The sequence below is a fragment of the Heteronotia binoei genome, chromosome 4 (genome assembly GCF_032191835.1).
Source record: "Heteronotia binoei isolate CCM8104 ecotype False Entrance Well chromosome 4, APGP_CSIRO_Hbin_v1, whole genome shotgun sequence".
Taxonomy (NCBI): domain Eukaryota; kingdom Metazoa; phylum Chordata; class Lepidosauria; order Squamata; family Gekkonidae; genus Heteronotia; species Heteronotia binoei.
In genome coordinates, this window is record NC_083226.1 from 132,058,891 (window position 1) to 132,073,359 (window position 14,469).

A 14,469-nucleotide genomic window follows, 5' to 3' on the forward strand; every position below is an offset into this window, starting at 1 on the left:
TTGGTTATTCACTTTTCCCTATGAAGTCTCAAAAGCTCATGATGGTCTAATGACACTGTCAATCTTTTCCAGGATACAATCCCAAGGAAGAAAAACAACACTGAATATGGTCTGAAGACTGACAACTTTCAATCAGCTCTCCCTGTTCTCCTTGCATCACCTATGTCAGCTATTGTTACAAAATTCACATTTGAACTAAATAAACTATGCTTTGAGCTGTCAGCCTTAAAGTTGTTTAATTCCATAGCAGTCATTATTGTCTTCTTGATGTTCAGCAGTAATCCTGCTTTAGCACTTTCTGTTTTAACTTCATCAGGGAATCATTTCAAGTATTCACTATTTGCTGACAGCGATGTGATGTCATCTGCATATCTCAAACTTTTAACGTTTCTTCCACTAATTTTCACCGCACCTTCATAAATCTAATCCAGTTTTCCTTATGATACTGTCTGCATACAGTTTAGAGAACCAGGGAAATAAAATGCTTCCTTGTCTGACACCTTTGCCAATTGGAAACTATTATGCTCATTCTGTCCTAACAGTGTTCTCTTGTCCAGCGTAAAGGTTGTACAAAACAATCATATGTTGTAGTATATTCATTTCTTTTAAAACCAACCATAACTTTTCAGTTTGCACAGTCAAAAGCTTTGCTGTGATCTATGACACACAAGCTGATTTTCTTCTGAAATTTTCTTGTAATGAATGTAGATTTGCAGTATGATCTCTAGTGCCTCTTCCTTTTCTGAATCTAGCTTGAACATCTGGCATTTCTCATTGCATATATGGTAACAGTTTTTGTTACCAGATTTTGATCATCAGTTTATTCACATGAGAAATTAATGATTGGCTTTTTTCCAGAATTGAATGTAGATTAAGCATTTCTAGTCTTTGAGCCATTGTTTTGTTTTGCATATTTGTTTGCATACTATTGCTAGGATTTTGATGGACTTCGTTTGTATAACTAGATCTATTTATATCCCATCTACTCCTGGGGATTTGTTTCTTCCAAATGCACTCAGGGCAACTTTCAATTCAATTTCTAAAACTATAAGTTCTTCTTCAAAAGATTCTTCTTGGAAGGAATCTATTTTCCTTTCACTTCTTCAGTATAGTTCCTTTGTGTACTGTTCTCAGCCTTCCTTTATCTTGTCCTGTTCTGTTAATGTTTTTACATGATGATCTTTCAGCATGCCTAACCATGCTTTTCTTGGATGTTGCAGAAAATATCTTTTTTCCTTTTTTTGTTGTTCTCTTTTATATATTTATACTGGTTATTGTAACAGTTCTCTTTGTTTTTACATGCCAGCTGCCAGAACTGCAATTAGACTTCTGATTCTATTTATGTCACTTTTTACTTTGGCTCCTAGTCAATCCATAGCAATTTTAAAAGTTTCATCAGTCAACTATCAGGCTTTTCTTTCAGCTCAGAAACTTAATAATATTCCATTTTCAACCTATAGTTCTTCTGGTTCATGTTTGGTTTAACTTACTGATACAAATCTGTTCTTTACATGGTCTTTACATTCTTCAGGAATGCTGCTTTTGCTTAGATTGTATTTTAGAACTATGTTTTGGTGCTTTTCTTCAGCTTTACTCTAATTTTTGAAATTAGCAATTTATGGTCTATACCATAATCAGCTCCTGGTTTTCTTTCAGTAGAGAGGTAAAACTTCTCCATCTGATTCTGATTACAAAAATCAGATAGATTACATATTAGTCATTCAGTGATGTCCACATATAAAACTGTCTGCTTGGTTCCCTGAAATATGTATTTGCAATGAGCAAACTGTTGTCTTCACAAAGTTCTATGAATCATTCTCCTGCTTCATTTTGTGCTCCTAGCCCAAGTCTTCCAACAACATGAGATTCTGCTTTGTTTCCTGCTTTTGCATTCTAGTCACTTATGATCATCAGCACATATTGTTTAGGTGTCTGCTCAATTTCTTCCTGGACACCAGTGTTACCTCTAAGCTGAGTTAGCGTGAGCTAGCTCACAGATTCATAGCCTCCAGCTCACACATTTTTGTCTCAGCTCAGGAAGAATGACTCCAGAACACAATAATTTATGCAATAGCTCACAATTTTAATGCCAGTAGTCACAACTTTAATGCCAGTAGCTCACAAAGTAGAATTTTTGCTCACAAGACTACAACTTAGAGGGAACATTGCTGGGCACCTTTATAAAAGCTTTCAATTTCTTCTTCATCACTATCTGTAACTGGGGTGCAAACTCGAATGATAATCATAAACGTAAAAGAATAAAACTGACAAATCAGAATCTATCTTTAATATTCAAAGTATATCTTTAGGCTGAAACCAGAAGCAGATTACTCCCTTTGACATTTAGGTAAATAGTTTTTCCTACATTGCTAAACCCTTTCTACCAGAAGCTCAAATAAAATATGAGCAACACTGAGAAAAGAAATGTAAATAACTACATAATTTGATTAAATAAATAGCAGCAGCTCTATATCAAAAAGAAGCAGTATCAAAAAAGGCAGCTATCTGCTGTGATTGCTGCATTAAGGTAGAATATGCTGCATGTTCATTAACATCTACAGAAAATGAGTATGTTAATTCCATTTTAGTACAAAATTACAAAGAGAATGATTTGTCTTGCAGCCTTGCTAAAATGGTGATCACATTTAATCCCACAGAAATTAACTATTATCTTGAACATTTTTTTATTTGAAAGTATGTAAACAGGGCTTAAACACAATGACAGCAGGTAAGAAGATCTTCCCTATACGCTCTTTCACATGCCCAGTATTCTCAACTTGAACTGTATTACTTAGAGCTGTAAAATTTCAAGTAATGTTGGAGTCGGTGGGGTGGGAGAAATCCCACTGGGGCTGTATTTAGTAGAAAAATGAAATATATGCATTACTTTTAAAATCAGCCCTAAGCTTAACTTTACTATTTTAATATGTATCAGTAATTTATTTATAAAATAGCACTATTTTGCATACATGACATTTTAAATAATAAATGCCTTGGGTTACTATAAGCGAATTTGCGAATATACCCAATATGTGTGTGTGTGTGTGTGTGTGTGTGTGTGTGTGTGTGTGTGTGTGTGTGAAAGACAGCTACAAGATGCTCCATGGTATACTACCTTAGCGTATATATCTTACTTATTACAATATGAGAGGTAGAAAAGAAGTTGAAAGTAAAACACAAATTTTAGTATCGAAAAGAAACTGTGTTATTTGGATAGAACAGGCACATTCAGCCATACCATGACTAGTAGAATATCTGTCTGCAGAGATAAACTTCATAAAAATGAAAACACTCAACTATTCAATGGTGTATTACATACATTAGCTGTAATTATTTCATTATATTTGTTTATAATTTTGATTTCTAGATTGCCCTCCCCCAAAATATTAGGCATATTAGCTGTGGACAAAATTAGTTATAGTTAAGAAATACATATGTGCTTGAAAATATAGCCTTGAAATCTATAGTGCTGCTACATGTGCAAAATTAGTACACTACTGCAATGCATGATACAGATTTCTGGAATGCTAGGAGCTGTTTTCGTACCATTGTTTTTTTCAAACTTGAGTGACATTGCTTTAACTAACAGGAGGATTCAAATTTCACTGCTGTTAATGGCTGGCAAGAATGTCCTATTTGTCAAGACAAGACAGGTCAATCAAAAGGAATAATGCAAAGGAAGGTAATTCAGATTAAACATCTATGAAAAACCAGGGACATCAACTTGATAAAGGTGTAGTTCAACAAATTAGCAAACACACAAGGAAGCAATTTGCAGCTTAATGGGAAACACTAGAGAGGGGCAAGTTCTTTATATTCACATACTAGCAAACATAACTCTAACAAACAAAATACAGAAACATGGACCTAGTTCCAAAATGCGGTTTGGAACAACTTGACCACATCTGGAAAAGCACACAAAGACATGAAGCTGCCTTACGCTGAATCAGGCCCCTGATCCATCACAGTCAGTATTGTCTACTCAGAATAGCAGCAGTTCTCCAAGGGTCTCAGGCAGAATCTTCCATATCACCTACTACCTGATCCTTTTAACTAGAGATGTGGGGGGTTGAACCTGGGACCTTCTGCATGCTAAGCAAATGTTATACCACTAAGCCATGGCTCCTCCCCTATAGAGCAGTTAAAGAAAACACTACAAACCAAAGGACGTTATAGCTATGATCTCAAAACAGAATTTTTAGTCAGAATTCCGTTACCGTTTATCATTCATGCTGTTGTACATTGTTTTTTGCTAAGCGTTATCTTTACAAGGGAAAAGGAGCAAGTGGAAGGGTGGCTCTCCTAAAAAAAGAGTTCTTGCTAGCTCAAACCATCGCTGTTTCAACAAGGAAACGTGGTAGGAAATCCAAAAAAAAAAAAAAATGGATGAACAGAGAACTCCATGGTGTACTAAGGGAGGAAAAATGAAATATTCAAGAAATGGAGGCAAGGACATACCTCTAAAGAAGGGTATCTGTGGGTTGCTAGACACTGTAGGTCAACCATCAGAGAGGCCAAAGCTCACAGTGACCTAAAGCTGGCCATGGAGGCTTAATACAACAAGAAAATCTTCTTCAGATATGTGTGGAGCAAATGTAAGATAAAAGAGGGCTCACTGTTGGTTGAAAATGGAGAAACCAGATGACCCAAATTGGGAGGAGCAATGAACACACCAAATGATAGAGATATGATTCAATGAGATCTGAACACACTGGAAAAGTGGGTGAATTTGAAAAAGATGCAACTTAACAAGGATAAGTGCTGAGTTCTACATCTGGGTAACAAATATGAGTAACACACATATTGGAAGGGGGATATGCTTTTGGGTAACAGAGTGAACAAGATCTTGGGGTATGGGTGGACTGTAAGTCAGTGTGATGCAGCAACAAAAAGGCTAATGCCATCTTGGGGTGTAGCAACAGAAGCATAACATCCAAAAAGCAAGATGTAATAGTCCCACTGTACGCATCACTGGTCGGGCCACACCTGAAGTACTGTGTGCAGTTCTGGAGGCCTGACTTCAAATGGGTGTGGACAGAATGGAGGTGCAGTGGAGAGCAATGAAGATCATCAGGGGCCTGTAGACCAAACCCTATGAAAAAAGGCTGAGGGACTTGGGAATGATCAGTCTGGAGAAGAGGAGTTTGAGGAGGGATGGATATGACTGTTCTCTTCAAGTATTTGAAGAGCTGTCACTTAGAGGAAGGCAGGGAGCTGTTCCTCTTGGCAGCAGAGTTCAGAACTTTATTTTACTTATTTTATTATATTTATATCCCGCCCTCCCCTGACGGGCTCAGGGCGGCTAACAACAATTAAAACATGAAATTAAACTGTTACAATAAAATCACATAAAATCATTAAAACATCTCAAACATATACAATTCTAATCCCTAGATAGTATTATTATTAGTTCTTAACTAGTGCTATATACCATGCTGTTTAGCGCATTACACTTCTGTTTGGGTTAGGACTTATAATAATGGGTTTAAATTAAGGGTGGAAAGGTACCGGCTGGATATTAGGATCAAACCTTTTAAGAGTTATTCAATTTTGGAATCAGCTGCCTAGGGAAGTGGTCAGCTCCCCCTCACTGGCAGTCTTTAAGCAGAGGCTGAACAAACACTTGTCAGGGATGCTCTAGGCCAGCTGTGTCAAATGTGCTGCCCGAGGGCCAAATCAGGCCCTTGGAGAGCTCCTATCAGGCCCATGAGCAACTGGCTGTCATCTGCTTCCTTCTCAAAAACTGGCTGAGTAATAGGAAGCAGAGAGTGAGTATAAATGGGCAGTCTTCGCAGTGGAGGACGGTAAGCAGTGGGGTGCTGCAGGGCTCGGTACTGGGTCCCATGCTCTTTAATTTGTTCATAAATGATTTAGAGTTGGGAGTGAGCAGTGAAGTGGCCAAGTTTGCGGATGACACTAAATTGTTCAGGGTGGTGAGAACCAGAGAGGATTGTGAGGAACTCCAAAGGGATCTGTTGAGGCTGGGTGAGTGGGCGTCAACGTGGCAGATGCGGTTCAATGTGGCCAAGTGCAAAGTAATGCACATTGGGGCTAAGAATCCCAGCTACAAATACAAGTTGATGGGGTGTGAACTGGCAGAGACTGACCAAGAGAGAGATCTTGGGGTCATGATAGATAACTCACTGAAAGTGTCAAGACAGTGTGCGTTTGCAATAAAAAAGGCCAACGCCATGCTGGGAATTATTAGGAAGGGAATTGAAAACAAATCAGCCAGTATCATAATGCCCCTGTATAAATCGATGGTGCGGTCTCATTTGGAGTACTGTGTGCAGTTCTGGTCGCCGCACCTCAAAAAGGATATTATAGCATTAGAGAAGGTGCAGAGAAGGGCAACTAGAATGATTAAAGGGCTGGAGCACTTTCCCTATGAAGAAAGGTTGAAACGCTTGGGACTCATTAGCTTGGAGAAACGTCGACTGCATGGAATGGAGAAAGTAGAGAAAGAAGTACTTTTCTCCCTTTCTCACAATACAAGAACTCGTGGGCAATCGATGAAATTGCTGAGCAGACAGGTTAAAACGGATAAAAGGAAGTACTTCTTCACCCAAAGGGTGATTAACATGTGGAATTCACTGCCACAGGAGGTGGTGGCGGCCACAAGTATAGCCACCTTCAAGAGGGGTTTAGATAAAAATATGGAGCACAGGTCCATCAGTGGCTATTAGCCACAGTGTATGTGTGTATATAACATTTTTTGCCACTGTGTGACACAGAGTGTTGGACTTGATGGGCCGTTGGCCTGATCCAACATGGCTTCTCTTATGTTCTCTCTCTCTTGCTTCCTTTGCATCACAGGTTGCTTTGCCAGGCTTGCTCAATTGCACAGGAGCTACAGAGCAAAGCCTCTATTTTCTCCATTTATTGACCAACACATGAAGCAACCTGTACACAAAAGCTCACGTATACAAAAGCCCAGCCATTTCATGTTTTCCTCTGGGTCTTAGGTTCAAAACATTGACCGTGAGATTTCTGTAATGAATGTCAATAAATCAGAAGTAGGGCTGCAACTTACAGAAACACACCTGAATAGCACACTCAAGATTGCTACAACACAGATATTGTCTCCAAATTTTGATGCAATAATTCAGAGCAAGAGGTGCATTTTGATGCAATAATTCAGAGCAATTCAGGAACTGTTAAGTAAACAAAACAGTGCAGGAGTGCTAATCTTTTACGCATATTTTAAGTTTTAAAAAGCTTACCTTACTGAACTCATAGCATTGACAAGATTTTCAGTTTGATTTGACACATCCGCAGGAAGAAGAACCTCAACAGGTTGAATGCGTAACATCCGACTTTCCAACTCTAAACGAGCTATAGAGTCCTGAAAACTGTCAAAAATAACCTCCCCTGTACTGGGCTGGACGGCCTGAAAAACAAGCATATATCAATATAATAAATATACAATTATTAACATATATATTTACAAATGGGACAGGGAGAAGGCTACTGCAGCAGATGTCTACATTATTCAAAGGCAGTTGTTTCTGCCTCTCTAGGACAGTTTCTGTTATCAAACTGTAAAACGGAATAACTTTGAGACAGACAGCTATAGTCAGCTAGTAAAAAACATATAACATTGTTTAGCCAATATTATATAATTTCATTTTCCCAAGTAACAAAAAATTAGACACCCCTGTGTTAAACGTTCTACTTTGCACTAAATTGCTGGCCAATTTCATTCAATACACTATATTATTCTAACTAGTTGTATTGATCTTATGCAATATGTGTGATTCATGTTAGGTTTATTCTTTGGATTTATATATACTTTCACATGAAGAATAAAATTGCTCGATAATTAGCGGTTTATTTATTATTTACACAGTTGATCTTCATGGTCTGGTTTTTGTCCAGATCTCAGAAGCTAAGCAGGGTCAACCCTAGCTAGTATTTGGATGGAAGACCCCCAAGGAATACTAGGGCTGTGACACAGAGGCAGGCAATGGCAAACCACCTCTAAATATATTTTGCCTTGAAAACCCCATGGGGTTGCCATAAGTCAGCTGTGACTTGATGGATATATGTACACACATGCACATACAAAAAATTTAAATTCTATGGGTTGTAGCCAACTGAATGACAGCGGAAGCCATTTGCTGGTGCCAATTTTCCCCGTGTTTGGCTTCTCCCAGCAGCCCCTTTTGACCCCCAGAAAACTGATGACCAGAGTTGCTAGAGCTGCATGTTCTACATGCACAAAAAGGAAGATGGGTTAAAGGACTGATTTGTTTCCTTCACTGTAGCCCCATCCCTCCACCTCTTTGTCCATGTAGTTCCAATTCTAGCCACCATCTTTTCAGCAATTAGCAGGCTTGTGGGGAAGGATGAAGTTGAAAAAATCTGGATGCAATCCAGCTGGCAATCAGCTGTCTCCTAAACCTTTATGGAAAGCATATTCTGTGAATATCAAGGTCCTGCAGAATCATAAAGGCTGCGCACAGGCCACTAAAGTCAACCGGAGATAAGCAGCCTAATCGCATGCAGAACTGCAACCTGTGCCCATAATCCAGTCATGAATTAATAATTGTTTTGGTATTAATGAAAATATAGTGTATTTATCAAGGAACTAGCAGTTTGATTAACCTACTTTGTCCTAAGCTTGTCAGGGCTTGGGAGCTAAGTGGGTCAGCAACAGTCAGTACTGTAAGTAAATGTTATTTTATGCTTGAATATGGTCATTAACAGTAAATAAAATGAACTAACTACCTGGATGGGAGACCTCCAAGGCAGATTGGGGTTGCTATACAGAGGAAGCCAATGGCAAACCACTTCTGTTCATCTCCTGTCTAGAATGCCCTGTGAAAGGGGTTGCCATGAATCATTTGTGACTCAATGGCATGTTTATGCTCTTCTTATCGAGGAACTAACTAAAAATTCACCTTGCTAGATCAGACTGAAGTTCACTTAGTCTAGCAAAAGCCAATCACATGTCTCTGGATGTTCACAAGAGGGTATGCGCATATTCCATTTAATTACCTATGGATAAACATTTCCTGCATGAATCTATAAATCATAGAATAGAATCCAAATCATAGAACTGGAAGGGACCTCCAGGATCATCTAGTCCAACCCCCTGCACACTGCATGAAACTCACAGACACCTCCCCCCAAATTCACAGGGTCTTCATTGCTGTCAGATGGTCACCTAGCCTGCTTAAAAACCTCCAAGGAAGAGCCGATCATCTCCCGAGAAAGCCTGTTCCACTGAAGACTCGCTTTAACTGTCAGGAAGTTCTTTCTAATGTTGAGCCGGAAACTCTTCTGATTTAATTTCAACCCATTGGTTCTGGCCCAACCTTCTGGGGTCACAGAAAACAATTCTAGATTTCAGACAGATAAAACAATGGGGTTCTCTAAAAAACCGAATGATCTCGATATGATAATATATGACAAGCAGAAACTCATTTCCAGAATATATAATTGGTTGTTATTGAATGAAATGCAGGATGAATCAGTGAAAGAGCGTTGGATTAGGTGGCTGAACGATTTCGGGTACAATATTGAGTTGAAGGAATGGGATAATATTTGGAAACAGAATTTACAATTAACTTTAACATCTGAATTTAAGGAAAACCTGTACAAGATGGTCTATAGATGGTACTTAACTGGCCAAGATCTATCCAAGCTACTCTAACAAATGCTGGAAATGCGGGAAGGTAAAAGGAACCTTATACCATATCTGGTGGCAGTGTACCCACGCCAAAAAATATTGGGCCCAAATCAATATTTGGTGCCAGAAAAATTTTAAAATAAGACTTCCACATACACCTGAATTTTACCTGTTAAGTGTAGTAAAGGAAAATTTCCCCAAATTAGAGAAAAAACTTTTGGTACATATTATTACTGTGGCTAGAATTTTATACGCCAGGTATTGGAAGGTTGCGAAAATTCCAGAAAGGGATGAATTTGTGCAAAAGCTATTAGAGGCAGCAGAGCTAGACATGCTAACAAAGAAATTAAGAGGACAGTCTTACCCGGCTTGTAAAAAGATTTGGAACCCGCTGTATCTATGGATAAAAAGTATGGGAATTGAGGAATCTGAATCTATGTTTTGGTGGTTCCCCATAAGCTCTTGGTGATGGGGGGAATTGGTGGTGGGGGGTGCTGAACTGTGATATATTGTTGTGATAATTTGTTACTGCAAGTATTTTTTGTACTACAAACAAGCTTCAATAAATTGTTTTATTCAACAACAACAACAAAAAAGAAAACAATTCCACATCATCCTCTATATGACACAGCCCTTAAGTACTTGAAGATGGTGATCATATCACCTCTCTGTCGCCTCCTTCCCAAGCTAAACATCCCCAGCTCTTTCAACCTTTCCTCATAGGACTCTGTCTCCAGACCTCTCACCATCTTTGTCGCCCTCCTCTGGACCCGTTCCAGCTTGTTTATATCCTTCTTAAAATGTGGTGCCCAAAACTGAACACAATACTCTAGGTGACATCTTACCAGAGTAGAGTAAAGCGATACCATTACATCACGTGATCTGGACACTATACTTGTTGATACAGCCCAAAACTGCATTTGCCTTTTTAGCCACTGCATCGCATTCTTGACTCATGTTCAGCGTATGATCCACTAAGACCCCTAGATCCTTTCTGCACATACTACTGCTAAGAAAAGTCTCCACCATCCTATAACCATGCATTGGATTTTTCCTACCTAGCAGATAGGAAATGAATTTCCTACCTAAATGATTTTTCCTGCCTAAATTACATTTATCCCTGTTAAAATTCATTTTATTGATTTTAGCCCAGTAGTAATCTGAAATCTTTCAGTAGTAATCTGTTATTGGGTATCACCCCACATAGTAGCAATGAATTTAATAAATTAATCATGCACTGTGTAAATGCTGACAGTCTTTAAATTTACTGTCTATTTGTAACTGTAGTTTACTTGGGAAGAACCAGTGTTTCCAAACTATGTTTAAGCAGGCTTCAAAGACTCCACCCTCTTCTCATGAGAGTACTCATTTCAATTAAAACCACATTGCTGGCATATTTGTTGGCATATTCTTGCTAAGATTCTGATGGACTCCATTTCTGTGGCCTGGAATAACTCTAGTGATATCCCATCTATTCATGGTAATTTGTTTCTCCCAACTGCTCTCAGTGCAGCTCTTACTTCACTTTCTAAAACTGCGGGTTCTTCTTCAAAAGAAGAACCTCTTAGAAAGAATCTCTTTCGTCTCTTTTGTATAGTTCTTCGGTATATTGTTCCGATTTTTTATTTATTTTGTTTTCAGTAAATGTATTTTCGAGCTGATCTTTCCACATGCCTAACACCATGCTTTAAATTTCCCTTTCCTTATTACAAATACACAAAAAATTATATTCTAAATGATACTGTTAGGATTTTTAAAGATTTTATGGAATTCACTAACAATTCTAGAAATGAATTACACTACACTACAAATAAGTATTAAGAGCTGTTCCATCAGGTTTTTGGAGAGGCAGCAATCTACTCATTAGATCGGTTGGCCTCCCCTGCTGCACTATCCTACTGCGCTGTTTTGCTGCATCGTTATTGTTATCCCATCTGGTCCTGCTGAACTATTCTGTTGGACGGTATATTGAAATTGGTTTTACTGTAATGCTGTTTTATTGTTATGTTGATTTTATTGTGATTTTACTATTCATGTTGTACTACGCTCTGAGCCCCTATGGGGAACGGGCAGAATATAAATAAAAAATAATAATAATAAAAAAGACCACAGAAATGCCTTGACTACTTACCACTATACCTATAGTACTGTCCTGCCTCTTCTCCCTGAAATTTTCTTTGCTTTCACAAATACAAAGAAGATAATTATCATAGGCATCAGTTGACACTTCCTCAGCATTGGAAAGATGATCAAGCTTCAGTAAAGGATTCACAAGTGATGGATATTAAGGAAAACTACTTGCTGTACAGTTATCACCAATTGAAGTAATGCCTTGATTTCTCATTTACATAATAGTCAATATGCTGTCCTAGCTGATTCTGTAGGAAATCTTCCAAGAATATTATATAACAGTGCACACCATTAGAAACACTGATGTCACACTAGCTAATGATACAAAGAACCCAGGAACCCACAAAAAACTGACTGCATTCTGGATGAAAATGTTATTTTCTCAGTTCAATTTGTTAGAACAGACTATCAATTATGTTCATATTGAATTCTAATATTATGAAAGGCCAAAAAAAAAAAAGCAAGCACACATCCACACCATTTTATACACATCTATTACAGTTTCAGTTAAGTAATCTTTCTTTTACACTAAGGAGCCCTAAATTTTGTTTTGGTTTTATGGTATTATTTTTACATGTAAGGTGACTTATGACTTCCTTAAATAAATAAATGCTTAGCTGTCTCTCACTGAGAGAATGTTTCTGCTGCCTTTCTCTGTCTTAAAGAAAACTTTTTTATATGCAGATAACCAGAACTATACATAGCACTCTAAACATTATAGCTATATTATATATGCATATAACATAAGTTCACATTTGAAAATAGGTCAGAGAAGAATTATTATTCTAGCTCAAGGACCTACGGAGGCATGAAGACAATGCAACATATTAATATCAAATAAAATTATCTGAAGAAACATTACAATTAGTGGTTCCTCTAACAATTTAAGAGAGCCATGGGGAAATAAATTTCATAATTAATGAAAACTGGATATGATCTAAGATGTTACTTTGTAACAATGTATCTCTTAATCAAAACAACGTATATGAAAATGCATGATATGCATGATAAGGATATCTTCTCCAAGAACCGTAGACTTTGTATACAAAGCAGTTAGTTTGCGGGTAAAGAGAGAGCTCTTCTTTTCTCCAACAGCCTTCAAGGCAGCTGTTTCAATTTGTTTTACAACTCCCACCTGTAAGAGAAACAAATAATGTAAAGCACTAGAACAAACAATAATATTTTAATTAAACAACAAATTGAATGTTAAAATGCATTAATGACATGTTGGGGGTTAATCTTTAATCGTTCTTTGTCACAATCTATTGTTCCCACTTGTTTGAAGGCTTCTCTTATTGTCCCAATACCAAAGAGGACGCCAGCAAAGGTTTTAAATGACTATAGGCCAGTGGCCTTGACTTCTGTGATAATGAAGTGTTTTGAGCAATTAGTTCGAAAATATATTATTTCCTGCCTGCCTGCTACTTTTGATGAGCATCGGTTTGCTTACAGGAAAAACAGATCTACTGAGGATGCTGTTAATACTGTCCTTTATACTGCTTTATCTCATTTGGATAAAAAGGGGACGTATGTTAGAATGTTGTTTGTGGATTTTAGCTCCGCTTTTAATACAATATCACCCCATAGATTGTTGTTTAAGCTTAAGGATTTGAAGCTGTTGGACTCGATATGTGAGTGGCTTTTGAACTTTTTATCAGGTCGCTCACAAAGGGTTAAAATGGACGGATATACTTCTTCCGTGAAGATCTTAAACACTGGCACTCCTCAGGGATGTGTCTTGAGTCCACCTCTTTTCACTATTTATACGTCTGATTGTGTTTCTAGTAGTCCGAGTAAAAAAATCATTAAGTATGCAGATGATACAACGTTAGTGGGGCTCATCTCTGAGAATGATGAGTCTGCGTATAGGAGGGAAGTTCATCAGCTGTCCCTTTGGAGTAAAGGAAATAATCTTATTTTTAATGTAAATAAGAACCACTAATTTTGGAAGGGGTATTGAAAGACCTGAGTCAGATTGAGGTGACAAAAGAGGAGGTCCTACAACTGATAGACAAATTAAAAACTAATAAGTCACCGGGTCCGGATGGCATACATCCGAGAGTTCTGAAAGAACTCAAAGTTGAACTTGTGGATCTTCTAACAAAAATCTGTAATCTTTCATTGAAATCGGCCTCCGTTCCTGAGGACTGGAAGGTAGCAAATGTCACCCCCATCTTTAAAAAAGGTTCCAGAGGAGACCCGGGAAATTACAGGCCAGTCAGTCTGACTTCAATACCGGGAAAGTTGGTAGAAACCATTATCAAGGACAGAATGAGTAGGCACATTGATGAACACAGGTTATTGAGGAAGACTCAGCATGGGTTCTGCAAGGGAAGATCTTGCCTCACTAACCTGTTACATTTCTTTGAGGGGGTGAACAAACATGTGGACAAAGGAGACCCAATAGATGTTGTTTACCTTGACTTCCAGAAAGCTTTTGATAAAGTTCCTCATCAAAGGCTCCTTAGAAAGCTTGAGAGTCATGGAGTAAAAGGACAGGTCCTCTTGTGGATCAAAAACTGGCTGAGTAATAGGAAGCAGAGAGTGAGTATAAATGGGCAGTCTTCGCAGTGGAGGACGGTGAGCAGTGGGGTGCCGCAGGGCTCGGTACTGGGTCCCATGCTCTTTAACTTGTTCATAAATGATTTAGAGTTGGGAGTGATCAGTGAAGTGGCCAAGTTTGCGGATGACACTAAATTGTTCAG

General features: G+C 38.2%; 1 protein-coding gene across 1 annotated transcript in view; it reads right to left on the bottom strand.

Annotated features, from left to right (window-relative positions):
* Positions 1-14,469, bottom strand: part of MSH3 (mutS homolog 3) — a 118,524-nt gene that overhangs the window by 92,616 nt on the left and 11,439 nt on the right. The window contains exons 6-8 of the mRNA XM_060235766.1: positions 12,782-12,899; positions 11,766-11,908; positions 7,224-7,390 (exon numbers count right to left, since the gene is read on the bottom strand). Of these exons, the coding sequence (XP_060091749.1) occupies positions 7,224-7,390; positions 11,766-11,908; positions 12,782-12,899 (428 nt within the window). The remainder of the gene's footprint in view (positions 1-7,223; positions 7,391-11,765; positions 11,909-12,781; positions 12,900-14,469) is intronic.